Below are 27,940 nucleotides of genomic sequence, written 5' to 3'. Positions count from 1 at the left end.
ATCTAGATTAATTTCTATTTGAATTTAATAATAAAAGTTGGCTTGAGCAATAATCCTGAATGAGTTTCAAATCTAAAATGTATTAAATTATAAAAGCTCAAATGTATTCCTATTCAAACAAGGCTTATTATATTATTTAGAAAATGTTGCCTTTGTACTATCATTGACTTGGGCGTTTGTACCAATTACTTTTTGATAAACCCAGAACAGTCAATGATGCAGGTTCAGTTAAGGCAGAAAAGTCAATATATAAGTCATAACAACAGAGTACAAGTGTCTGCAATATAGCTACATTTTTTTTTTTCCTTGCTTTTTCTTCTCGAAATAGTCGGGGAAAAAATAAAGCAAAGAATAAGAGTTGACCAGAATTATTATTCTGGCTAAGGGTCACAGTAATCAAATTGAAGCAAACTTATTACATTGTTTAGAAAATGTTGACTTTCTATGAGTTCTGAAAATACAGGTTGTGAGGCAGCGTCTCTTTCATCTGCAATGGCATTATTTGTCTGGAGTGCAACATTCTTTCCATCTATTTTAGAACCGCATACACTGCATTGATCTTCTCGTGAAGTTGAGAAACAGACATGTTGAAATGGACATATGTACCAATAATCTTTCGATAAATTCAGAACGTTCAATGATGCAGGCTCTACAAGGGCAGAAAAGTCAACATTGAAACCATCATAATGTACATGCAATAGAGCCGCAAATTCTCGAGCCTTTTCTTCTCGAAATGGTTGAAAAGAAGCAATACAATGAACAAGGGAAGATAATTCTGCATGAGATTTTATGTGACTGTTAGCAAAAACGAATTTTAAAAGTTTATCTGCCACTTTGAGACGATGAATTTCCCAATTCAACTCTATCAGTTGCTGGTCAGATGCAGTCAAGAATTCATCTATCATGAAATCAATTATCAGTTTCTTATTCAATGACATAAATCGAACCAATTCATGATATGAGTTATATATTTGATATTCTTTAACTTTAGGTCGATTATCAAAAAACTGCATTTCTTCAGCCAACAATAGTGCCAAGTTAAATAAATTTTCTATGGTAGTTATTTCTATTAAACTGCGACCATATACAGACTTCAGAGATTTTACAATTGGTAGACAAAATTCTGGAATTTTGTGAATGTTGGATTTAATTTTCTCCATCAAAGAATTCTGAATGAAGAAATTCCTATATATGTTACCACACGTAATATTTTTCACCTTTTCAATGTCTTCCAGACAAGATTTTATCACTTTTCCAAAGCAAAAACTTCTTCTGATCACCTGTTTACATTCTGGGCAAGACATCAGTCGAATTTCTCTTTGCTCTTGAATGTAAGTTTTCATCCACCGCATGAGGCCAAGTAGTTCGAAAATATGTCCGCAATTCTCCAAGCGAACAAATCTAGCGTCTTCTTGATCTTCTGTGCCAAAAAATTTCTTCTGCACTGTTTCTTTATCACATTTTCTACATTCTTTGGGACAGAACTCTCCACAAAGACCAATGCAAGGGTGTCCGCAATTCAAAATTTTAGCACATGGTTCATAGCAGATATCGCGAGAGCATTCTTCAGCACACATTTGATTGCATTTTTGATGTGGACAAGACCATTCGCAAGGTTGATGACATTTAACGCAGGGTTCACAGCACTTTCTAGGACATCGGCCATGAGAGCATCGATTTTCGCAAGGATACTTGCAAGGAGGGCAGTTTCTAGAACAACTAGATGTACATTCGTGACCACATATCAAAATACGTTTGCAAGGTTGGGTACATGAAATGTGCAATCGACCCTGATAGCATTTACTACATGTTCCTTGACATTCGTGCCCACAAGAAAGTTTCATATTACATGGTTTCTTACATATTTTCGCAAGGTGCAAAAGATCGCCGGATTTGCAACATTCTACTTCAACTGAATGTCCACAAACTGATGAAGCAATCTTCTCTTTCTTCAGACATTTTGAAGTACAGACAGAACTACAAATATTTTGACATTGATGTCCACATGCTAAGATTTTTTCACAAGGTTTATCACATTTTAGTACGTTTGAATCTCTCCTGAAGCAATAAACATTAATAATATGGCCGCATGGTTCCACCTGCCTTTCAACAAATACAGAACAAGGTCCACAAGCTTCAGAGCAAGTTTTTTTGCAAGAATGGCCATACATGCATTTTCTGTCACATGATTCCAAACATCTTACCTTTTCATGTTTCTTATCATATGGATGGCACATAAGTTGGCACGGATGACCACACGCCAAAATAAATCCACAGATACGACTACAACCACCTTCACGAAGAGTATCAAAATCTTTCTCAAAAGTAACAACATTAGTAGTGTCAGGATGATTCTGACAAAACAATTGAAGTGATGGGCCAATAGCTTGATTTTCTTCCAAAATCTGGATAATATTTTTCCAAACAAGACTTTTTTCTTTTAACATACCAAAATTTCCAACACAATAAAGGGCCTTCTTAGCTCGAGACAAAGCTACACAAATACGATTCGGAACTTTTAAAAATCCTATTTCCCCTTCTTCGTTGCTCCTAACGAAAGATACTAAAATAATATCATTTTCTTCTCCTTGATAATTATCAACCACGGTGAATTTCACATTTTTCAAGATACCATCACCAGCCAACCTCTTCAGAACAAGAAGTTGACCTGAATATGTGGTCAAAACCGTAATTTGAGTAGGTTTATATCCTTGTAAAAGAATATATTTACATAATTTTATCAGGAAAGTTGCTTCATGTTGATTTGTTTTGCTTCTAGTGTCAAATTCATGTAATTCATTATAAGAATGGGTAATAAAAAATACATTCTTTTTTATCCCTTTCATATTTTCGTACTTCGAGACCAACTCATGATTCTTTAAGTCTTCATAAAAATGCGGTACAAGTAGAGAAGCTATTTCAGGTCTCATTCTATGCTGAATGCTTAATTTGTTACATGGCATTCCATTCTTCACCATTCTTTCAAATAATGAAACATTTAGATCATATTGAACAGCCAAATCATGTACAGACGGACTGGGCTTAAGTTGTTGATGATCACCAATTAAAATAACATGTTCTGTGGTCGAAGTAAGTGAAGTGACGATGTGACTTTCTAATATTTCTGCTGCTTCTTCAAAAACAACAATCATAGGGTTCAAGCGTTTAACAATATTTCGATATTTAGCAGCTCCAGTGGTAGTTATACCAATAACATGAGCTGGGCGACATGTGAAAAGATCAACTTCAGATTGCAATTCCTTAAGCTCCACCAATTTTGTTTGAAGTACTGTTTGCATTTCCAGTATTTCTTTTTGCTTTTTGGAGGTATGCAATTCCAACCAGAATTTATACAAGCGCCAACGGTCAACATATGGTAACGATAGAATGCAATCGATTTTTCTCACTTCTTCCTCGGTCATAGCTTTTATTGTGGCCAAATCACCTGTGAAGTTTCGCTTCTTATTTCGCATTGTATACCTGAAATGTATGTTATACAGTGCATCATTCTCTTGAGAGAATTCGTCTTTATTAACATCAATGACAAAATCAGCAAATTCTTCTGAGCTGATGCTTCGAAATGCTTCTATAAATTCAACTTCGGTTTCATCACATTCTTCTTCGTATTCGTCTTCCTTTGAAGCACAGAGGTCAGCAGGGTTGCTATTTTGTGCACAGATATCAGAAAACAATGACTCATCATTTTTACAATTGGCTTGATTCTTAGACGGATATTCAAGTGTCGTTTCAATACCAAGCCAAATATACATCACCGTTTCATCGTGTGCTGAAAGACACAAACGTTTCAAAGTATCGTAATGTTCAGAGGACATGCTATCTTCTAATATATCTAATCTTAACACTGCTGAATGACACCTTTCAACATACTGCTTAATCAGACAAATACGTTTAATCAAGCATCGTAACTCATATTTCCTTTGCTGTATGAGTTTGAATAGATGATTCGGAATTATTTTTTTCTGTTCTACAATTTTTCTCAAATTGTGCAACTGAAATCGGGATACCAAATCATTTGTACTTCGCCCACCAATTCTCACTATCTGCGTAGAAAACTTTAACACACCTTCTAAAAACTGATCCAAAGCGCGATTTGTGTAACAGACTACCATAATTGGACGATTTGGTTTACAAGTTCCTCCATATAAATTGTGCAAAAGCAACTGAACAATTCTGAGTCCAACATACGTCTTACCAGTTCCAGGTGGGCCTTGTATAAGGGCAAATCGTTTTGTCAGTGCGGTCTTTATTGCAGCATATTGAGAGGGATCTAGCTTCAATTCCGCAGCAGATGGCCAGCATTCATCGCTAAAAATAGGAAGCAATTTTGCTTTTTCCAGAATTCGTTTATCAGAAACCATATCAAATTTGTAGATGGTTTTTACCACGCCAAAGTCCTTGATACACTTTTCAACAGATGATCGACTCAAAGGCAACAATAAAGGACGAATGTCATACACAGTTGATTCAGTTCTATATGCTGGTTTTAGTACATATTTCTGTAATTCAACAATATGTGATTTCATTGGAAATTTCGTTATCTCAACTTCCTGTAATGCTTGAAGGTTATGTCTATAAGCTTCAAAGTAAGCGCTTGTTTCCATTACTACAAAGCTTCTTAAACGAGTCAGAGTTAACACTTCATAAGTTATTTCTTCAAAACGTAAAAGCAGCAATCCTTCACGGAGTTCTTTCGGCTGCCTACGAACTACGGTGGCAAATAATATGGTCTCAAAATCATCCGAAGATAAGCAAAGAAGGGAACCTGTGAGAAATCGCTTACTATTTTCCCATTTTATTTTGGAAAATTTCTCATCACTGAAACGAGCCAAATGAACGAGTTCTCCATGCACAAATTCTTGTTGAATGATACGAACGTCAGAATACACTCTAACATGTTTGCACCCATTCAGGGACTTTTCTTGTTTTTTCAAACTCAAGTACTCAGCTATACCATCTCTGATGGTTTTCACGTAATCTTCCCTACACAAACGAAACTGCACGTCAAGATAATGCTTACAATCTTCATAACTTCCTTTAATCAAATTAGGCTGCAAAAACACACACGGCGAATGAATATCTTTAATCGTAGGCAAAACAGGTATACTGCGATAGTCTTCAGGAGAATTTTGAGGCTGTAGTTTCTCTGTGCAGCAAACCTGTTCTCCTTTTATTGGACCACAGTCATATAAAGAAGCGTATAACTTCGTTTCAAAAGTCTTCAGATTTTTTGATATCTCACAGCATAACTGATCATCTTCTCGAAGGTATGTATGGCAGGCAATCTCCAGCGTTTGAGCATTAGTGTCAAGGGCATCTAGGAAAGGTTCTAAATAACTGAGTGGCACAAAAGTCAGAATTTTAACCAAGAGTTCTGATAAACTGAGAAAAGAATTCCAATGGTACGGAATGTTTATAGATTGGTCTTCGTAAGATTGCAGAAAAGCATAAAATTTACTAAACAGGAACTTATCGCTTCTGACTACATAATCAATCATGGCAATGACATTTTGGGGTAAATGAGAAGTCGTAGCTTTCTGTAAAACAAGTAATACTAATGCCATAATATTTCGACTAACAACCTGTTCCTTCAAAATTGCGCAAAAAGAAGGGTCTTCACTAAGAATAGTACACAGAATCCATTCCGGACTCTTATGAAGCAAACTTTCCAGTTCCGTTCTTGACATAGGTTTAACATATCTGTCCATTTCCCATTTATCGGCCCTTGTAAAGGAATGTGTTGCTGCTTGATCGAAGCTCCATACTGAATCTTTAATCCCCCATAGTATATCAGATCGTTGATAACGCCTAACTAACGGTTGATAACACCTTTCTAACGGTTGATAGCAACTTTCTAATGGTTGATAACACCTTTCTAACGGTTGAAGCCGCCGACGCCGCTCAGATCCAGGAGCGGCAGAAAAATTCCTACTAGTTGAATTGAAGTCCTGAAATCCTAAAAGCAAGTTTGTATTTGGTCGTATGTTATGTTGGGCTTCATAATTTGTATTATTTTGCAATGGTCTGATCGAATGCTCAGCGATATAAATACTTGAAGATTTGTCCAATTCTTTTTTGTCCAGATCATGTGAAGATCGGATTTTAGACATTTTCTTCGGTTGACAGGACCTGCAACAATAAAAAAAATACATTTAATATGTATGCATTTATGCATATATATGTTTAATATATATGTATTTATGTATATATATCTATAAAGGAAGAATACTTCACAGCTATAAAAAAATAATTCTAAATATTTAATTATCTACTAAATTCAAACTTTGTTATCCTAAATGTATCATAACTGCAAAAATCCGTTACTATACTAATACCAAAAAAGTTCTTTAAGCTGAAAGGTTAAAATCTTAGTATCCGTATATTATTAAAATGCAAAATCATGTCTCTTCAATCAACTTTTCCGTTATGTCAGTATATTTGAAAAACAAAAAGAAAGAAAAATTCGAATTTCTAATCTGAAATAGTGTAATATTATAATGTTTTTCTTCCATTTATCATAACATTTAGCAAAACAGTAGAAGCACATGAGTGAGAAATCAGATAAAATAAAATTAGTTTGAATTATATCTTTGCTTATAATAATGATGTGGAAATATGCATCTTGAGGCATTTTTTTTTTTGAAATTTTAATTAGAATTATCATTATCATTTTAATTAACTTTCAAAAATGGTTTTTTACATCATCTTAAAGTTTAAAAAACTATCTTTTCAATACCACGAACGTTTTAACCTATAAATTAAAAAAACTTATAGGTAAAAACTTTTTAAAGAGTTATGTTAAAAACAAAAAATTCTATTTTTAATGAATTTTTAAAGAAACATTATAACCATATTTTCCAACAATTCTTTCGCTCAAAATAAAAAGTAACCTGAACCGAGGCCGTGCGCGAAAAAGACAAGAGCGCTACCTAGAGGAGGCCATAAACATGAGAAATTTAGCTGCTGTGACGTCACAGCGTAAAGCCTTCGTTTGAGTGCTTGCGATTGGAATGCGCGCGTGATTTAAAGAAATACATATCGAAATTCCGGTGTATTCTTGGATTAACTCATTCTAAAGTAAGTTTTTTAAATTTATGTTAGTTCCATACAAAAATATAATCTAGTTATATTTTAGAGTTAACTTTGATTGCAATATTTTTAGATATAAAGCTGTTCTTGTATTTACTCACGTGGTGACAAGTCTAATTTGATGCTTTAATTGTTGATTATATTACCTCTACATTATCGTTTATTTAATTATGTAATTTAAGCATTTCTTAGGTTCTTCTTCTAAAGCTTAGAAATTAATGTTACTCTCCAAGATCGGCTAAGCCTAAAGTACGGAAAAAATCAACTCGCTTGTGCGGGCCGAGCAAAACGAAATTGTTCGGCTGAAAATTAATGGACTTTTTCTCTTTATGTAAAGCATACATAATTTTTTAAATTCAATTGTGGACAAAAGAAAATAATAGGTTTTTGGAGGAAATCGCTAGAAAATTATTCAGAAACGCAGTTATTTTTTAAACATACAGAATGACGAATTTTAATTTGAAATAGTTTAATGAAATATTTCCTATATTATTTTTATTACAGGTAATAATTTAAATTTGTCGAGATCCTTGAACTTAATGCTAATTTAACTTTTTTAATTTTAGTTAGCTTTAATCTTACATTTTTTGTAGAACCTGTGCCCCATTATTAAGAATGACCAGCTTAGAGCTAAAAATGTGAAAAGAAAACTGTCAACTTTTCCTTAGTAGGATAAACTTTAGGATATTAATCTTTTAGCAAACGAAGGAAATAGACCTACTGGGGAACCCACCTTCGCTTAATATTTCTGAAAAGGGGTAGTGCATCTAGAAACAGTACCCCCAGGGTGATGTGGAAAGCTGTTTCTAACAATTTAATTAGAAATTTATGTAAATAAAATTAAATAATTTATCATTTTTGTATATTTTTTCTCAAAACACTGGATTATCCAACATCAGAATTTCCTACTTTGAATTAATCTTTTTAAAATTGATTTTTAATGAAATATCAGTTTTTTGCATATGCTATTTTATGAATATGAAAAAAAAAAATGTTTTTTGGTTTCTGGTACTTTTTCTCTAAACAATGGGTGATCTTCTATCAAAATTCATTTCTTGCAATTGAAATTTGTGTCAAAGCCTCTTTAAAAGTTTTTTATTTTACTTGTACTATTTTTTTTCAAATATTTATTTTAATTAATCGTCGATGTTAAAAATTCATTCAGTAATAAGTAAATGCCAAAAACTTTGTACTTCTGTTGTGTTTCTGTAAATGCGATTTGATTTGAAAGGAAACTTATGGATTTAAAGATACAAATCCCCTATTTATTTCAAAGGTCTTCTTAATCCGCAAGAAAATAAATGTTTAATTAAAGAGGTTTTATGAATTCTTAGTTTTTATTGGCTATTCATTCCGAGGTTAGTTTGAATCCGTAAAAAAAGATAGAAAAATTTCTATCGAAAGACGAAATAGTTAGTTTCTGCATAGGAATAGCGTTTCCTACATCACCAACAGAGCTAAACAGAGGCTTTCGACTGTGACGTCACGAATTCAACCTTTCGGCCTCCTGCATAGCTACTTCTGTTTATCTTTTTCGCGCACGGCCTCGCCTGAACCAGCACGTTACACGTGCATTGGAAAAAATTAGCTTTATCAATGTGTTACCATCACATTGACAAAACTCAAATTAAAAAATAAGTTAACTATTTTTGCAAATTAACCCTAGGAAAGTGTAATTTTCAACATCTATATGAAATATCTTAATATATATAAATTACGTGTCACGTTGTTTGTCCGCAATGGACTCCTAAACTACTTAACCGATTTTAATAAAATTTGCACACCATGTGCAGTTTGATCTAACTTAAAAGATAGGATAGCCCTTTTTTTGAATTTTTAATTAGAATTTTAATTGTTAATTAAAAACTAACTTTCCCGCCAAAAAAATCTCTTCATTTTCCCCACCGCCAAATGAGTACGGCTTCAATTTTTTTCCCAACAGTCATGAGGCTAGGCTTAACATTTTTCGGCTGATTATTTGAAACGATTCTATTTATTTTCTTAATGTTTGATGCATTTAAAATTAAACATTGTTAATGAATCGATCTTTCAGATTCATTCTTAAGTACTTTTGAATTAAAATAAAACAAAATAAAGGAAAGCAAAAATTTCTAATCTGCATAGCGTTACCCCAACTGGCGTAGAAAAACTCACGCATTTCCGTTACTGTAACTGGCGTTGAAAATTCACGCATGCGCATTGTGTTCTGATTGTTGACAACCATTATCAACGGATGATTTAAATTATTTTTAGGTTAGTTGCATGTTTTTGTAATTAAATTGTATTTATGTTAGTTATATATTTTTTGTATACGCTTATAGTTTTAAGTGCATCGTTTTTTAAGTAGTTTTTTTTAACCTGTTTTCAACCGATTATTTTAAACGATTCGTTTTATTTTCTTAGTGTTTGATGCATTTAAAATTAAACATTGTTAATTAATCGTTCTGGTCATGATGAATTTGAGAATATTTTGTTGACAAATTCTTGAAATATTACATAAATTAGGAAAGATATTCTTTAGTGCCCATAAAGTTTAAACGCTCAGTGACTGTTTTCAGTAATCATATTACAAAAAAATACTTTGTTTCAGTAAAAAATATTATTATATTAATTGCAGATTAATCCTTTCCACTTTAATTTATAGTATAAATTCTACGGGAACTAACAGAAAATTAGAGAGATACATATTACGTTATGACTGAAGGCGTTTATAATATTATGAGTGAATTATATGACTATCAAAATTTGAAGTTTTAAAATATTTTGATGAAAAAGCTATTAAAGTAGGAATTGCATAAAATATTTAATTATTAAAATTTTAACGAACATTAAGTTTGGCGAACCGGCTGGTCGCCAAAAGCGACTAGTATTAAATAAGCATTATTTTTATTTGAAGCAGAATGCAGTTGTGACAAGCAGAAAGACTCAGTGAAGCTTTAAAGTTCGCTTTATTTTCACTCCCGGGAGGCAGGCAGGCATGCTTATGTACAAGCGGCGCGGACAAGGCACGTCCGTTCAACGCAACAGAATTGGCAAGAAGTGGCGTAAAAATAGAGAGAAACCAATTATTCCTGTCTTATGTACTGTGATATTTTAATAAGGATTTCCGTGGCATGTCAATCAAAAGCAAGGGAAACACAGGGATCTTTTAGAAGAATTTGTAAAGTCAGCGGTATTTTGTTCTTTCACTCGGAGCGTGGTAACGTTTAGGCTTTTAGCCGATTCAGAAATTTTATAAAGCTTCCATTGAATTAATTAACTAGAGAAAGTGGAATTGGATTAGGAAATAAGAGAATGAAATTACTATGAGCTAAATTAAGATTTTAAAATATCATTACATATATATAGCTAATTTGTAACTTGACCAACAGCTAATTTATAAACTATTAGTAATAGCCATACATCTGCTAACAAAATTGCTTTAAATGAAGTAAATAATTACATTTTATGCTACTTGAGTCAATAAATGTCCTGGTGAATGAACGAATTTTTAAATTTTTACATAGACCCTCTGCCCTGTGAATCTTATCTAGCAAAATATTCTTGTGACACTAATACTTTAAATAAAAAGAGTTGCACTCCAATCATTAAAACTGGATGATTTATGAAAATCTAAATTTTAGTTTAGTTTAGTTATATTAACGTCCCGTTGTAAAGCAACACTAGGGCTATTTTGGGACGGACCTCGTAATTTTGAACCGCGGTCAGATGACAAGGACGACACCTGAGCTGGCACCCCCCTCTCCACACCACACCAGCGGGAGGACATTTGGCATAACGGATTTAACGTGCAACAGACCCCCTTACACGACGGTTCTTCGGTGGAATCGGGTCTCGAACCTAAAACTCTACGGCTCACAAGCCGAGACCTTACCACCAGGCCACCGCGGCCTATGAAAATCTAAATATCACTGTTCTATAAAAATGCACGATTTCATACCTTTCCATCCACCATTTTAAGAAAAAAATGCACCAATCACTGCCGAAGGCTGACTGGTCTAAATTAACGAGCATGTGATAAATAAAGATTTTATGATGAAACTGCTTGCAATGATAAAGTAAACAAAATTTTGAATGAAAACAACGCAACTAAGTTACGTTGAAGTCACGTAACTACGTCAAATTACGTCAAGAAGTTTTTACAGAATTTTATTTTGAACCAACAAACAGAATTTCTGTTTTTCCCTTTACATTTAGCGCTACTATAAATAAATAAATAAAAAACTAATGAGACTTTCTTTGCATTTTCATTGCTATTTTTAAAAATAATAACATCAAACAGCCTTACGAATTAAAACACACACACACACGACCGATAGTCCCTTCAAATCGTTTTCTGCAACCTTAGAAAAAAAAAAAAAGTTTCCATGTCCAAATTAAAACCTATAAAATGTGCAAATACAATTGCATAAAAAAAAGTGAAAAAACATTAAATATTTTGAAAAAAATTAGGAATCTTATTTTTTACCAAAAGGATTTTTATGAACAATATTTTAAAGATAATTTAATTAGAAAATATCTATATTAATAATAAAGATGTAAGAGGTCGCTCTATAGGCCAGACCGTATGACCTACAACTACCAAATTTGGCACATGATTATCTTAGAAGCTAAGAATATGCACTTCGGAGCAATTTTTTCATTTTGATTAAAACTTCAATTAACCCTTTCTAGGGCCGTGGGAAGTATGCCTCCCACTAAACTTATCTTTGTATGGAATTATGTAGGTTGGCATAAGTTCTGACAAATTTTTTTAAAAAGACAGAAACTTATATGCTCCAGTTCTTTATCTCACACAAAGTGATGTGTCTTGGTTTGTCACTTAATTATTAATTAATCAATTAATCAAATTAAATTTATCTAATAAGCTAAATGAATCCCTTTTCTTATTCCAATTTCAAGCCTAAAAATATTTTAACATAATATGACTAGAAAAAAATGGCCCTTTAAAGGGTTAACTAAAAATTCAGCTGAATTTTTGACGTTTTCCCACAATAACTTAATGAAATATTATTGCACAAAAAAAAAAAAAAAATCTTACTTAGATTTAAAATTTAAAAAAACGTAACGTTTTCATGATACTAATTTAAGAGTCCAGTGAATATTTACTAAACTTGGCAATTTCTTAAAAATATTTTTTTGTTGTCAAATTTTTAACAATAGATTACACTGTTGCCCTGAAGGTTCAAGCCATTTTTATTGTATCATCAACTGATTGCGTCATTTTCTCCGTTGCTGAAAACTAAAGAACAAAGTGTCTGATTAACATCTGCTTAATTTACGAAGCGTATGAAAAAAATGACGTTATTACCATACCGTGAAATTTACAAGATAGATAAACCGGACATTTTCGTCTTTGATGATGCTGATGTCGTGTCCGCGTTACCACGGAAAGGAGGTGCAGTAGCTTCTGAGGGTAAAGACCCCTGAGTACCCGAGGGCAGAAGTCGGACTTCTAGCTCATATGAAGATGAAACTCGCACATCCGCTTGCACAACCTCTTTTTACAGGGGGGCACATTCACACACCTCACAGATAGAATACAGAAGAAGTACATCCATGCCCGAACCGGGATTCGAACCCTGGACGCCTAGATCACGAGGAAGATGCGCTACCCCTATGCCAGGACGTCGGTACATTTTCGTTTTTAATAGGACCATTATGTCAAGGGATTGGATTCCATAAGAATCTTTCATGTACTTCTATCCCATTTTTGCATCTAACTCCATTTCGGATGTGGGGGGGGGGAAGTACCATATCGGGTATTAGTTGCGAAAATCAAATTTATTTTTCTTGTATTATTTTTCTTGTAAAATTGACATAGGTGGAGGTGCTTTCTTTAGCGAAAAAATTGTGCTTGAAATTAATTTTGAAAATTTTATTAAAGAAACAATATTAATCTCACCGAGAAACTTTTAAGGGCTTAAAAATTTCAATTAATTTTTCATTTGTCATAAAATTAGTGAACATTCACTTTTTTTTTTTTTTTTTTTTTTTTTAGTAACTCAGGAAATAACTATGTGTTAAACCTGAAGCTACTAAATTGGACAATTCTGTGTGTTACACAACTTGTTGCTGTCTATTAGTACGACTTTTTGTAATAAGCAGAAATTTGCAGAAATTATAACATTGTTAAAAACATTAAATATTAACATGTTAAACTTATAAATCAATATTAACGCGTCAAAAATATATTAGAAGTATAACTGGGCTTAAAATTATACTTACATATGAATTCAGCAATGGCATAATGAATACGTATAAAATTGTAAAAATGAACCAAGATTCACCGTTTTTTAAAACGTCAAAATTATCAGAAAAGAACGTCTACGCACAATACGAAAAACATTCATACTTACATCATTATTCAAGCAGCATTCAGAATTGTATCTTGAATATTTGCCTAAAAGACAGAAACAATCATTAAATAAGAAAAGTGCTAAAAGTTAAATTCATAACATAAAAATTTATATTAAATGGCATGAATTTAAAATCGAATACGAACATGGCGCTTAATTAATACAATTTGACATTTTTTTTAAGTTCGCAACTTTATCTGCATTATTCGATTTAGTATGCCAGATAAATGGGAAGTTCAAGCTATATGAACATTATTTTAGATTATCACCAGTTTGAACTTTGATCCGATGAGTACGAGGATATTTAAATCAGAATTACACTCTTTGCGTATCGCAAAAATGTGAAGATGTTTCACCAAGATAGCAAATTTTACGTCCGCATGCAATACATTCTCCCATCAGATCGTGGGTTTAAAAAGATTACAAAATAGAAAATTCAATTTAACCTTTTGAACGCGAGAGGCGATTCATGGTCACCATTCAAGGCGATGCATCATTTTGATGTATTATTTATTTATTTATTCATTTTTGATTATTAAAACTACTACAGAATGATAAAAAGATGCAAATCAACTTTCAGGGAAAATTCAAGTTGAAACAATTATATTGTTACAAACGTGCAATTTTGCTTTCCGGCACGAATAGTGTCATCATAAGAAAGACTGATTTACAGTCAACCGGATTGGATGCTGCCGATTGCCGAGCCAGTGATCCCAGAGCTTGGCGACAAAATGAATAATGCTCGAAACTTCGAGAATTTTGTCGATCCATCCATTAGGAACCGAGATACGCCTGATTGGTCCAGAAGCTTCCAGCCCCTAGTTTACTTCTTCTAGTTTTCTACTGTCGCCTGCTGATCGTGTTTTCACACCCCACACCCACTATCAAAAGAATCCGGCAACGAGGAAAATCTGTAACAATATATATTTATTTTTCGGAATAATAAACAAGCCCTTGTATTAGGTGAACAATTTTGCATCGAATACCTTTTCCGTGTACAAAGGGTTAAGAATACCACACAAAAATAAAAATTTCCATTTTCACTAAAGTCAATTTTTGCTACAAAAGCATTCTTAAGAAATTATAAGTTTCGAATTTTTAAAGATATATCTCGAAAGATGTGTGCCTTATTATTACAATCTGATTAAAAAATCATGGGCAAATTTTAGGGATGTCAGGTAAGCAGAAAATAAGTCATTATTGCAGAACATGAAGTCGCAAACGCAAAAAGTGGCAGTTACAAAGTATTGTTTGCCAGTGAATTAAATACGAACCGGATGCACTAGATAAAATGTAAAATACAGGTTAAATGAATACACATTCATAACTTCACAATAAAAATAAATTTCAACGCTTTTTATCAAATGAAAAAAGTTAAATCACTAATCATATGCATTAAAACCATTATATTCTTATAATCTAATACAAGATTATAGGAATACAATTAAAGGTGTAAGTTTTTCAAACTTAATGCTGAATTTAGATAGGAAAAATACTGATTATTCAAATAAGTAAATAATATTAACCTCTAGCTTACGGCCGGTACAACTGTTGTACCAGATTTTTTTTTTTTTTTTTTTTTTTTTTTTACCTTTCCTTACGGCTCGGTACTACTGCTGTTTTCGTTCCCCCACTTGAACTTTCCAGCAGAACCCTAATCGCCTCGTAAAATCTCTTCCCTTTTGCGGCGGTCCCACAACCGGAGAATTCTTCAGACGGACACGCGTTCCCCTTTCGAGCCCTCTAGCGGTTTTCTGGGATGCTCTGATGTTTGTCCAGTTTACTAGACGATAGTGAGATAAATGCGTACGGATCATAAAAGGCAAATAAATCACGCGTATCTGTTTGAAAAAAAGGGGGTAGGGAGTGATTAGTCTAGGTTTGCTAAAGCATGTTATCTGTTGGCAAGAGTATTTGGCGAAAAAATGCATTGATATTTGAACTAAATTTTGATAAACACACACACACACACAAAAAAAACTTTTGTCTTTATGTGTATATACTGGCTCTGACCACCAGGCCGTCTGTCTATCAAATTTGGATAGGAAATGGTAGGAAAGTGATGTTAAAAAATGGCAACAAAGAAAAATACTCTCAGCTCTTGATAATTTTTAGTAGTTGTAGAAAGGTATTTCGTTTTATACTTTCATTTAATGACAGAGCTCCCTGCAATTAAATTTATTCAAGTCATAATCAAGTATTGATTAAATTAATTTTGCAACTTCATTCTAGTAATATTCCTAATTACCATTCACAAGTTATTCGTTATGCTATTTATAATTCTAAAAAATTTGGAGCTTTACAGTTTAAAATATATTCCCTCCTTTTACAAAATTGTTTATAGTGTTAGAGAAAGTTGTCTTTTGTTTTCGACATTTTGCTTAAAATTAATTTTACGTTTTGACTGTGCACTTTTTTTTATTTGTACAATATTGAAATGGAATTTTTAGAAAGGGACTTGCGACTTCAGCTTTCAAAATTTACTACTTAAATTTGCTGAATAAAAATTAAATTAAAATCAGCAAAAAATTTGGAAAGAAAAAGGGGCTTTGAGATTTGCATTAGTTCAGAGCCCCTGGAAGGTTTAAAACGGCCATGAATTCTTCTGAAATTAGAAATAATTACATTGTAAAAAATATTGAAAAAACGTATAGCTAATCAGTAAATATTTCAATAAAGGTGTAGATGTATATTGTTGAAGAGTGTATTACCAGATCTTCATTCAACACTATTTTTAATGACTTATTGTACATATAAGAAAGATCGTTAATAAAATTAAAGTTTCTGAAGAACATACACTACATATATTAATGTAAAAATTATTTTTCTTAATTCTGTTTTATTTTTTAACAGTAGATTTGGATTTTGGTTTAATAAAAGTGCAACTAGAAGAAAATTAAATTTGAATTCAGCTAATATCTCCTACAAATTTTCGCAGATACAAATGATCAGTTAGCAAAATATTAATATACTTATGATTTAATAAGCTGTTTATTTTATGCACCGTATAATTTCATTTTCAATCAACAATATTTCATATAAAAAATGCAAAGTCATATAATGAATAAATAATTTATCAGAGTACAGATTTTAAAAAAAATGTAACAACAATTAAATTAAATCTACGATGATAAACAGAAAAGTTTAAATTTGTAATGGCGTTCTACTCTGAAAACTGATTTTTTTTAAAAACTGATATAGCATGGAAACTTAACATCCGTAGTTGGAAGCTTTTCTTGCTACTTACGGAATTTCAAGAATTCCTTTTGCAACTTTTCCCTCCTTACAAATCATTCCAATACCACTAACCTCATTTAATTGTACTTTAAATTTAATAAACAACTTTTTTTAAGTGCCTATATTTAAATAACATATATTTTAATGTTCGAAATTATTGAATTAAATAAACGAAGCAAGAAGAAATAAAGCAAAAACTGAAACGCAAAATCTTTCGTTTAATGCAAAAAATTATATTTATGTAAAGTAATACATTTATATCTAAAATCTAGAAGAAATTATTATTATTTCGAAGTGGATACACTATTTATATGAGAAAAAATATCATTCCTCAATGATTTTTATCATACATTTTTGAATAAATACATTGAAAAGCAATCCATCTTTCATAAAAAGCAAAGTGGAAATTATTTATATAGTATTAAAACGCATGAAATTGTATTAATGAACGTATCGTTAAGTATTCGAAATTGTGTCAAACATCATGCTAACTCTTGCCAAATATGACACTTTTAGATAACGTTTAAAATGTTGTAACCTCTTCTAGAACTGACCCTTATCGGTAACACAACCGCATTGTAAACAAGACTATTGATTGACAGTTTTATGACTGGTACGCAAAGTGTACTGTACGCATTTGTCATACAACCAAACTAGACAGGCATCAAAGCACCCCAAAAAACCGCAAGAGGGGTCGAAAGGGGAACGCGTGTCCGTCTGAAGATATCTCCGGTCGTGGGACCGCAGCTTTAGGGTCAGGAGATTCGGCCAGCAGCTGTTAAAATATTGTTGGCGCTAATAAGCCTTGTGAACACTGCTTCGTCTTTTCCCCTGTTTCTAGATTTTTTTTAACTTTATAAATTCTTTAATATTTTAACTTAATATAATTTTGTAACTTTATAATAATATATGGTTATAGTTGGGCCTATCTATTTGTCTAAATATTTGAACCAGGAATTTACTAATCATTTGAACAAGAAGAATTACTTGAAGTTTTATTTTTGACGGAATGGTATTATGAAGGTAATCAGCACCTTCGACAAATTGTTACTTCTTCGCTCCCATTCGTCACAATTGATGCAGAAAAACTAAATTGAACCTCGGTTGTTTTTTTCACCGCGTCATTATATTTTATATTTAAAAATGACAAAACACTTTGTTTTGTCTTCATGCTTACCTCCCCCCTTACTGAAGCCTTGGGCACATATACTTCCCAGTCACTAATGTATTAGTCTAACACAGTATTAAAACGACCTACAATTTTTTTCAGCTTTAAATTTTAATACTTGAACTGGATATATTCCTGTTAAAAATACATTTTTCTTTTTGATTTTTAAGTAAGGTGTCGGTTTCACCATTATTTTTCTAATTTATGAAATCGATTGATTTAATAATTTATAATTAATCATTCATTAAAAGTCATAATTCTAATTTTAAAATATTGAAGGAGGTTCTAAATATCTATCAAAAATAATAATTAGTAGTTTTTCTATATCAGAAAAGAAATATTAAAATCTTTATACCTTCAATTAAATCCACTGAGAAGTTACTAGACACTTAAATTATTCCAGAAATATTTGTATTGAAATAAAATTAAGTAGCTGCATAAAAAAGCCAGGAATTCTAGATTTAATTTGAAGCAATTCTGAAAGATAATCTGAATCAGCTGCTAGTAAAACTTGTATTTAATAACGAATGATGATCATTTAGAATGCCAGATATATTGTTTTGAGTATTTTTAAAAAGTTTTTTGCTAACTACTTTTCAGCGTAATATTATCGCAATGTAATCTTATGTATCGAATTCTAAGTAAACCATATCTTATTTTTTTAAATTGTCTTAAATATGGTGATTACCTACGTATTAGTAAATTTTTCTGCAGAAAAATAATTTTTGTTATAATTCAGTTATTGATTGTCTGCAAAATTGAGCATGGTTTTCAAAAATACTACACTACAATAAATAATTAAAGTTCTCAGTAAAAAAAAAAAAAAATCACTATAAATTGTAAGAATCGAAAATAGAATAGGAAAACGTTACTAGTAATTAATTATATTAAAAACCGTTTGAACTATGTTAGGAATAAAAATTATATTCGATTTCTGTGAGCGCAATATATTAACACTAAAACATTCAAAGATATTTTAATCTACAAAACAGCAGATAATTGTTATCTGTGTTATTCACAAAGAAATGGGAATATTTTTAAAAAGGAAATATAAACAATTGGGATCTTTATGCATGAAATAAAAATCGTCACATTCTATCAAAATTGACGAGTTAGAAGAATAGCAAAATAAAATTCACAATGTTGTGTTCAAGCTTTATAAGAATTACATTTACAGCTTCAGTAATGCTTGGGAAATTTATTTAGTTACAAATATGATTGAAAAATTGACAATATTTTATTTAATGTGCTAAATAACAATACAGCAATTATCCTATTTACAATTTATCTAATGTCACAAAATTTAATATACTACTTTCTCCTACAGAATTAGTAAACTAATGTTTTAGAGGGAAAGAAAAAAAAAACTGCGATAAAAAGCTTTTTCTAGAGTTCAGACGTGGTAAAACCGCAAAAAAAAAAAAAAAAAAAAAAAAAAAAGCAACCTGGTTAGACCGGTTAGGACAGATGACCAATTACCACTACGGGTGGTCGAAATCGGAAAGGCTGTTTCCAACAATCGCCTTTAAAAGAAAGGGAAAGCATTTTCTAGCTTTTCTCAATGAATGCCCATATTCAAAGTAACTTTTCTGAGTTTGTGCTCCCGAAGGTTAATACTACATATAATCAAAATAATTTTTCTTCAGAGCAAAAAAGTTTGAATATATCACTATTTCTGAAAAAAAAAAAAAAAAAAAAAAAAAAAATCCAATTATTTCCTAAATTCGTGGAAAAAAAAATTATTCTACACACATTCAAGCAAAATAAATGATAAGTATGGCTCTGGATTATACTGACTGTTCACACTAATGTACACATATATTATACACAAAACATACAATATACGAAAATATTCACCCCCCCCGAAAAAAAATTGCAAAAGAAATGAGTTTTTACGTGCTTTTCTAAGACAAAAATTGTTATCCTAAACACTGCTCGCATTTCAAAATCCAATTTACTGCTCGAAAGAAGGGAAACATGATAAACATTGGAACAGATATTTTTATTGCTTTCCACTTGGTTTAGAACGTTTCATTAAATTCTCTACTAGTAATTATTAAAATTAAGACATAATGGATATTATCAGAAAGGAAAATTCTTAAACATTTATTAAAATATATTACAAATTTGAATTTATTAAAAGTATTTTTATTATAATGCAATCGTTGAATTGTTGAAAACAAATTTGGAGTATTTCTGAAGTTTTTTTTCTTTCCACTTATGTTTTTCGGACTGCTGATTACGAATCTCAGGTTTAACCCTTAACTGGGGAGATGAAATTTTAGGACTTAACTGGGAGGTGCGTTCTACGAGACCTCATTACATTTAGACTAAAATTAAATTTTCTAATGAATGTATTAGTATGAAAAACTGCTAATATATTTTGCAGATATTTTTCTTGATATAAAGATATGTTTTAGAAATTTTTCAAAATATATTATCATCGAAAAAAGTAAATGCGTTGGAGCATGCATTTTCTTAGCAAATAACATGTTACAATAAATAATATTCTTGAGAAAGCATATTACTTTTTACTTTTTAAATCATATTTATTTTTACAGTATATGAAGGTATATAGAAGACAATATAATGTAAAATTCAACAATTATATGAAAAAAAAAATGACAATAGGTGAAATTGGCTCTTTTTTATCGGCTTGTGTGACTTTCCTAGCCGCATTTAAACATATAGGTTAAGAACTAGTATAAAAATCAACCTATAAATTCTGTATATATATCTTGGTATATTAATATATTTTATAAATTTTTCAAAATACATTATCACAAGAAAAATTAATTATGTGTGAACATACATATCAGTTGAATGCGAACTTTCCATCGAAAAACTTTTCTGTACAATTATCCTTATCACTAAAATCACTTTCTGCTTCATTTAAAATTATGTGGAACACTGCTTCATAATAGGATCAGTAAACTGGATGATATTTCGGGACCTAAAATTTAGTGCCATCTGCTAAGCACTGGGACACTAACAGGGAGATGCGGTCTTAGAGACCGCGCTCGAAGGAATAACTGAATTATTTTAAAAAGCATCCGCTGAAATCGGTTGAAAAAGTGCACGTGTATTGAAGATCACAAAACAGGAAGCTACAGGGTCAATCCATTCAATTGAGATAAAAATAGAATAGGGGTGACAGAAAATCCATCGCTAGCGGGCTCACAGACCACTCGTCCCCAGTTAAGGGTTAAAACCAGCGAGAGTGATCGCTCCAAAAATTTCTCGCATACTCTCTAATAAAGGTGTTATCCAAGTAAACGCCTTTCAAGGTATTGGCGTAAAATCGTTACGAAATATTAAACTTTGTTGATTATTAGACTTTCTTTATACTACGTATACGAAAAAAAAAAAATAATCATGAAAGCCCCCCCCCCTTTTTTATTTACAACTAAAATAAACTATCAATTCTTGGTAAAATATCAACCACTACTAAAATAAAGAACACAATTTTCTATAACGTGAGTCCTTGCAAGTTTTTTTGCCGCATGTAACGTTTAACTAATTAATATACTTACCTAACATTTGCCTAATCTAATTAACTTGGTTAATATAACTTTTCACGTTAAGTACCTAATACAAATAAACTAGCGAAAGCGATTCATGTTAATAAAACTTACTTTCACACCACTAATTTATTAACAAATGCCGAAAAGTATTTAATTTAATGAGTTTTTAATAAAACATAATATTACCCATTACTGACATATTTAAATTATTTGGAATGTAGCATTATTAGCAACCAAACAAAAAAGAAAAGAAAGAAGAAAAATCATTCCGAACTATTCAAGCTATAATAACTTAATAATATAACCTAAAATCACAATATGATCATAAAACCTGTATATATTAATCTATTTGCTTAATCTGGATTGTTTTGAAATTGATATTCCAATATCTTTTGAAATTTCTCAATGCTTTAATCACGTTTTAAGCAAATTATCAGGTTTAATATTAATTTGCTTCATCATAACTATCAACAATCGATATCTTCACTACCTGCATCCCAACAACGTGGGCACAGTATTTGAATAAAACACTGTTAGAATTCAAACCACTGCAATTTCCAGAGCACACCTTTTAGCACTCGCAGAATATTTTATGCAGGGGACATGAAATATTTGAAAATATTCAACTCACTGTCTTTTTTTTTTTTTAATCCCAATTTTCGGGTCTCTTTTAAATGCCAAGCTAACGTTAAAATGGATTGACTCATAGGAAATGGTGGTGAATAGCTTAAGTTAAAAGATGAGCCAATTTGTTTCAAATCCTGTTAAATAAAGATTTGATCCGACATTTATAATGAACTTCATTTAGAAATGGTCAATGTATGACTCGATGACTTGACGAGGGTTTTGAGTATTCACATAATGCCACGAAAAAACGGTTCTCTGTATCTATCTGCAACAGCTCAGAGAATTACATCCGAGTTTCAAAAACTTCAACTGCTTAAAGGAGATCAGAATTCTTTTTTCTTTCTTTTTTTTAAATAATCTAGCAGAATTCAGTTTGCATACCTTTAAAAGATCTGTTGTGGCGTCACAATTACTCATGACATGGATAAATAGAATACTTTAGGCATTTTATATTTTCTATAGCATTATGAGAACAAAATATCATTTGTGTTATTTTCTCTTTTTCTGGTTTTAGAAAATACACGTTGCCAAAAGTGCAGTTATAATATTTGAAAAAAAAAAAAAAATCTATCGTTATTCTCAGAATTTATCTTTTCTAGAAAGTTCGTCTTAATGACTCGTGTACGCACGTTTCTCTGCATTTTTGTTAGCCATTCATGACGAATCTTGTAAAAGAAATATACTGATTAACGATTGCACAATACAATATTCAAGCAATCAATCATACCAAACCAGTTTATACTGGATTTTTCCAAAAATTGGAGTTGAGGAAAAATTTTGGAACTCGTCCGATTTTGAGATGGGGAGGGGGGGGGGGGGGAAAAGCATCGTTTTCTAAATATCGAACGCATGCGTAATCTGATAGTCACGTGACTTAAAAAAAATTCATGTTCTCACATAACTTGAAATCTGCGATAGTAGATTTCAATTTTTTTTTCTTTCAAAAATTGTCAATATAAATTTTTGATGTTAGAAATAGTCAAAATTAGGGGCTTGAAAATCACTTTTTAGCACCTAATTTCGAAGCTATTGTAGCTATCGAAAAACTTTAAATATCAAATTTGTTCGTCTTAATGAGGAACTAATTTGGCAAGTTCGGTATATTTTTCTATCTTCAATATTAAGGAAGTTACAGTGAAATGAAAATTTCAACTCTCCACCATTTCCATTCCCTTTGGGCAAGATGGCCCATCTACGAAGATTAAGCCAGTTAAGATCCGAACAAAATTATTCTAGTTAATTTGTTCACAAGATAACTTGGAAAAGCGTTTTACGCATATATAAACTTTCGAACGAAGACTGGTTGTTGGGTTCTAGGGACTATGATCGTTGAAGATCTACAGAAATTTTGCAATAGGTAGTTTTCCTATAAAGAATCTAGCTTAAAAAGAGCTAGGAAATATTTCAATGGCAAAGGGAAATATGAAGCAATAATATGAATGAATATGAAGAGATAAAATGAAATGTTCTGATATGATGTAATGTGTTGACAAATGTCAAATCTTTACTTTGAATAACATCATAATGGCAGCGAGTTTTATGTGAAAATAATTATTTAATTGCAGATTATTATTTAAAGAATAAAATTTCTTTTTAATGTGCTAATTTCAAATAATAAGAACTATTTTATAATTTTAAAAAGAAATAAAAATGTATTCCATTTTTTTTCCTTGAACTCAAGCAAACGACTTTATTCACTTACATCATTTTAATAAAAAAAATTCTATTCAAATTGTTATCGTTTGGTTTCATTTAACTTTCTGTGTTCGTTTGATTGTAGATTCGAATTTTCTTTATCATGTAATAACTCATAATAGTTTAAAACTGACAATAGTTTTAAAAATATACTTTTATTAATACAATAAACAACAGAATTTTTTCATTTGAATTTTTTCTTTTTTTTTTTTTTTTTAATCTTGAGATCCATTATTTTTAATACCCATAACTACATAGATGGTGCCAATAAAATTGAACTGATTTAATAAAATTAACAATAAACCAATAATTCTGAAAACATTAATATCGTGTATTGTCATCTAAAAAATATCAAAACATTAGTGAATTAAATACGACTGATCCTGTTAAGGAAAAGGAAGCTTATTATAATATGCACAGAGGTATTATAGGATGAAACTAAAAGAAATAAATGTAGCATCTGAATAAAATGATGACAAAGCAGCAAATCATGCAGTTTAGAATAATAGATGATTTTACATTTTCTAAAAATGTTAATACTTGTTTCCAAACAAAGAATTGCACATTTATGATCATATATCACTATTTTAGTGCAATAATTTATAAGAAATTATTTTTCAATTGGCCAAGAAAATGTAGGAAATTATGTCTAATTATGTTTCACTCATCTCATCCCAACACATCAAGAATAAAAGTGGCTTCAATAGCAAATCCTTATAATTATGCATCTAAAATTTTGATCAAAACAAAAAATATAAAAACTAAAGTAGTCAGAAACAAATTTAAGACATGAATATTAATGAGTGCCTAATTTAGGTAGGTGAATAACCTAATATTTTTTTAAGAATCCACGTGAATAAAAATCTATGAATAAATTGTGAAAACTAAATTGAAATGAACCACTTATGTTATCTGTCATCCAGTATTAAAAATAATCATTTCCTTTTCTTATATAAAAAGAATATAACCAAGATATTTAGTTCAAGAGAACTACTACAAGAAATAAATGTCATGTTTATTTCTATACCGTTTTTTATCTAAAATCCTTACAATTGCTATTCTTTTTCTTATAAATTATAGGATTAAAATACTAAATTAAAATCACTAATGTGTCACTAACTTGAATAGATAATCTTTTTGTTACTCTTATTTTATTACAAAGATCAAATACTCAGATTAAAATAGCTACATTGTGCTTTATTATATGCAGTGTATAACAATTACACATAATATAAACAATTACTACCTGAATGAAATTCATTAAATTAAGCACTTTAAAAGGAAGGAGATACTAATAGATATAAAAGAACAGTTAATCATTTCCTTCATTACAACATTTTTCAAAATAAAAATCACAGGATTTTATTTACCTACTGTTTCAGTATTGGAAAGTATTAAATTTAGTGGGAGGGATTCCATACACATTATAATGCTAAATACTTCAAAATCAAGTTATTTTTCTTAGAGATTGGAATAGTCTAATTCTCTTAAAAATTGTTAATTTCAGTTTTTTTTTTCTCTAGTTTTAAATAAAGAGTAGTAAGGATTTTACTACAATCCAAATTTCTAGTAGTAGGTAACACGAAAACTGTCCAAGAATAGATAATTTTGAAGATGCCAAATACTGAAAATTATCCAAGAATGGTTACATTTGAAAATAAAGTTTAAGAAATACAATCAATACATAATATCTTTTTGAAAGCAAAAAAATTTAGAAATTCATTACATATATCAGCACTGGTTGGATGCTGAATTTAAACAAATTTAGATATTATTCTCTCCATTAAAATATAAGCAAACGGAGGCTCAAATATATCAAAGTATTTTATTTTTAAAAAACATTTTTCATGAATTGTTCTGAAGTTATTGATTTATTCAGTTATTTGACAATTTTTCAATTGTTGAAAATCCAAAATATAATAGATCATTCACAGAATGATTTTTCTCTGCTTAATAAGAAACTATAAATGTTTTATAAGGACTAGTTTATGGTTTGAAATAAAGGGGAAAATCAATTTCATATTTTTTGTTGCTGGAAATTCAACAGTAACATCTTTCCAACAAAGACTAAATATCAAGAAATACAAAATAAGTAAAATTTTACTGAAATAAGGGAAAAAAATTGAAATGTCAAATAAACCAAATGACATTGTCAAAATTAAAGTTCGATAAAACCAACAATCAGCAAAGAAACTGTTAAACTGGGTTATAGTAACAGATGAGTTAATTAAAAAAAAAGGAAAGAAGAACAAGATAAATAAAGATATACGAGAGCATATGAAATAAAACAATCTGTACATATAATAGAAAAAAAAAATCATAGTGAAAGCCATCTGTATATTATTCAAGGTGTAAATAATTCTTTTAAGTCCATCGACATAATAATAATAAAAAAAAAATATATATATACCAAGAATTTATTTATTTATTTTTTTTTTTTTTTTTGAAATTTCCTTATAATTTTTTAGAAAGTTAGCAAGACTTATTTTTAAAAAAATCTGAATGTATTTTCACAAATTACTGAATTTATATTCAAATTTTACGTTTTAAACAGTCTTAATTGCAATCTAATAAATACAGTACTTTCATCACATGAACAAGTAATATATATTCTATTCAAAAAATTATTTGGTTGGTAATATTTCACGACATCAAAAATTAAAACAGAAATTAAAAATTAAAAGAATCATATATAATATAATCATATATAATTTAGATTATATTTATAGAATATCTATTTCACTTTCATAATTAGTACAATTTAGTTCAAAATCAAATAATATTATTAGTGCTATTGCTTACATCTATCTGCACTGCAGATGGTATATTAATTTGTAACTAAAAAGCTTACTGTCAGCAAATATTTAATGTTAATTTTTAATTTGTGAAACAAGATATATTTTTCATAAATTCATTTTAAATGTAAATATTTTAGAAATAACAATAGAATATTTTTAGCACTACTGGATGGAGTTATATATTCAGAAAGGAAGAATTCAGTTATATATTTCATGGATAAGGGTTCTATATTGACCCGAGATACTTGTATCAAAATGTGCATTTCATATGAAAAATTAATTTAATTGTAATCCATAGAGCAATTATTATAAATCTAATAACTAATTTCGAAAAAATCAGAATTAAATTTTTTTGTAATGTTTAGTTAATTAATAGTTAGTTCTTTCATTAAATATCATTTGTTTCGATTCTTGAAATAAAATTTACTTATTATAAATGTAAAGAAAAAAAAAGTTTAAAGCATTTTGCTTTGAATAATAAATATTTTCTTGCAATAGTAGCTTTTATTCATAAAATTTCGTTCAAAGTTTGCATTTTATTGTTGCATTTAAATTCAAAAATCAATTTACATACAGCTACATAATAGTAACAATATCAAAATCACACTGAATAATTTGTTTCATTATAATTTAATTGGATTCATTAAAAATTAATTCATGTAATAACTGGAAAAATATAAAGTCAATTAAGAAAGCAAAATGTAACCTGCAATATATGGTTTTAAAGAATTTAAAAAGAAAATTATGCATTATTTTCACAAATTTTCCTATGAGATTTTTTTTCCCAAAAAAAGAAATCTTTAATCCAACATTTCTTAATTATATCAACATTAAGAAAACATTTTAAAATATGGAAAATCATCTTTAGCTTGTGGTAATAATTTTAAAAAGAAATCGTATTATTGTGCCTACAAATGATAAATAAAATATCACATTCAATTAATGCCACACTGAATGTTAGCTATTATTAACTGAAATTCTACTTTAACATCTAATTTTTAGGTTTGAAAAATGCTACTTTTTAGTCATTCGTTTATTTATTTACGTAAGCAGATGTTTGAAATTGGAATAATTCCTTTGTATTGTTTTCGACGAATTCAACACTATCATCTGCCAATCAATTTATAGCTCAAAAAATTAAATTTTTTGCAAATTAACTAGTCTTTAACATTTTTATGTTTCACAAACTTCTAGCATTTTTGTGTAGCGCTTTAATAATAGATTGCATTTTCTTTGTGTAAAGACGTGCACGAAAACATAATATAAATAATGTTGTTTGAAAAAAGTCACCCCATCTAAAAGAACACATTTGAAAAACTCTAAAATAGTAATTAAAACATTACTTACTTGAGAAGAAAATAATTAATACGTATCCCACTCTTCTCTGGAGAAGTACTATTTAGCGGCGTCGAATTTCCCTCATAG

General features: G+C 30.2%; 1 protein-coding gene across 2 annotated transcripts; it reads right to left on the bottom strand.

The window, feature by feature from the left end:
- Positions 1-27,940, bottom strand: LOC129967009 (NFX1-type zinc finger-containing protein 1-like). Of its 2 annotated transcripts, none has more exons than XM_056081640.1 (3): positions 27,863-27,940; positions 13,467-13,510; positions 1-6,147 (listed from the first exon to the last, which is right to left on the bottom strand). In XM_056081640.1, exons 2-3 carry the CDS (start codon positions 13,469-13,471, stop codon positions 381-383), a joined length of 5,772 nt encoding a protein of 1,923 aa, XP_055937615.1. In that variant the 5' UTR covers positions 13,472-13,510; positions 27,863-27,940; the 3' UTR covers positions 1-380. The 2 variants fall into 2 exon arrangements, with proteins under 2 accessions (XP_055937615.1, XP_055937616.1); XM_056081641.1 differs by lacking the exon at positions 27,863-27,940 and adding an exon at positions 15,058-15,160.

The sequence above is a fragment of the Argiope bruennichi genome, chromosome 4 (assembly GCF_947563725.1).
Source record: "Argiope bruennichi chromosome 4, qqArgBrue1.1, whole genome shotgun sequence".
In the NCBI taxonomy this organism is placed as follows: Eukaryota; Metazoa; Arthropoda; class Arachnida; order Araneae; family Araneidae; genus Argiope; species Argiope bruennichi.
This window is presented reverse-complemented; position numbering and strand designations above follow the sequence as displayed.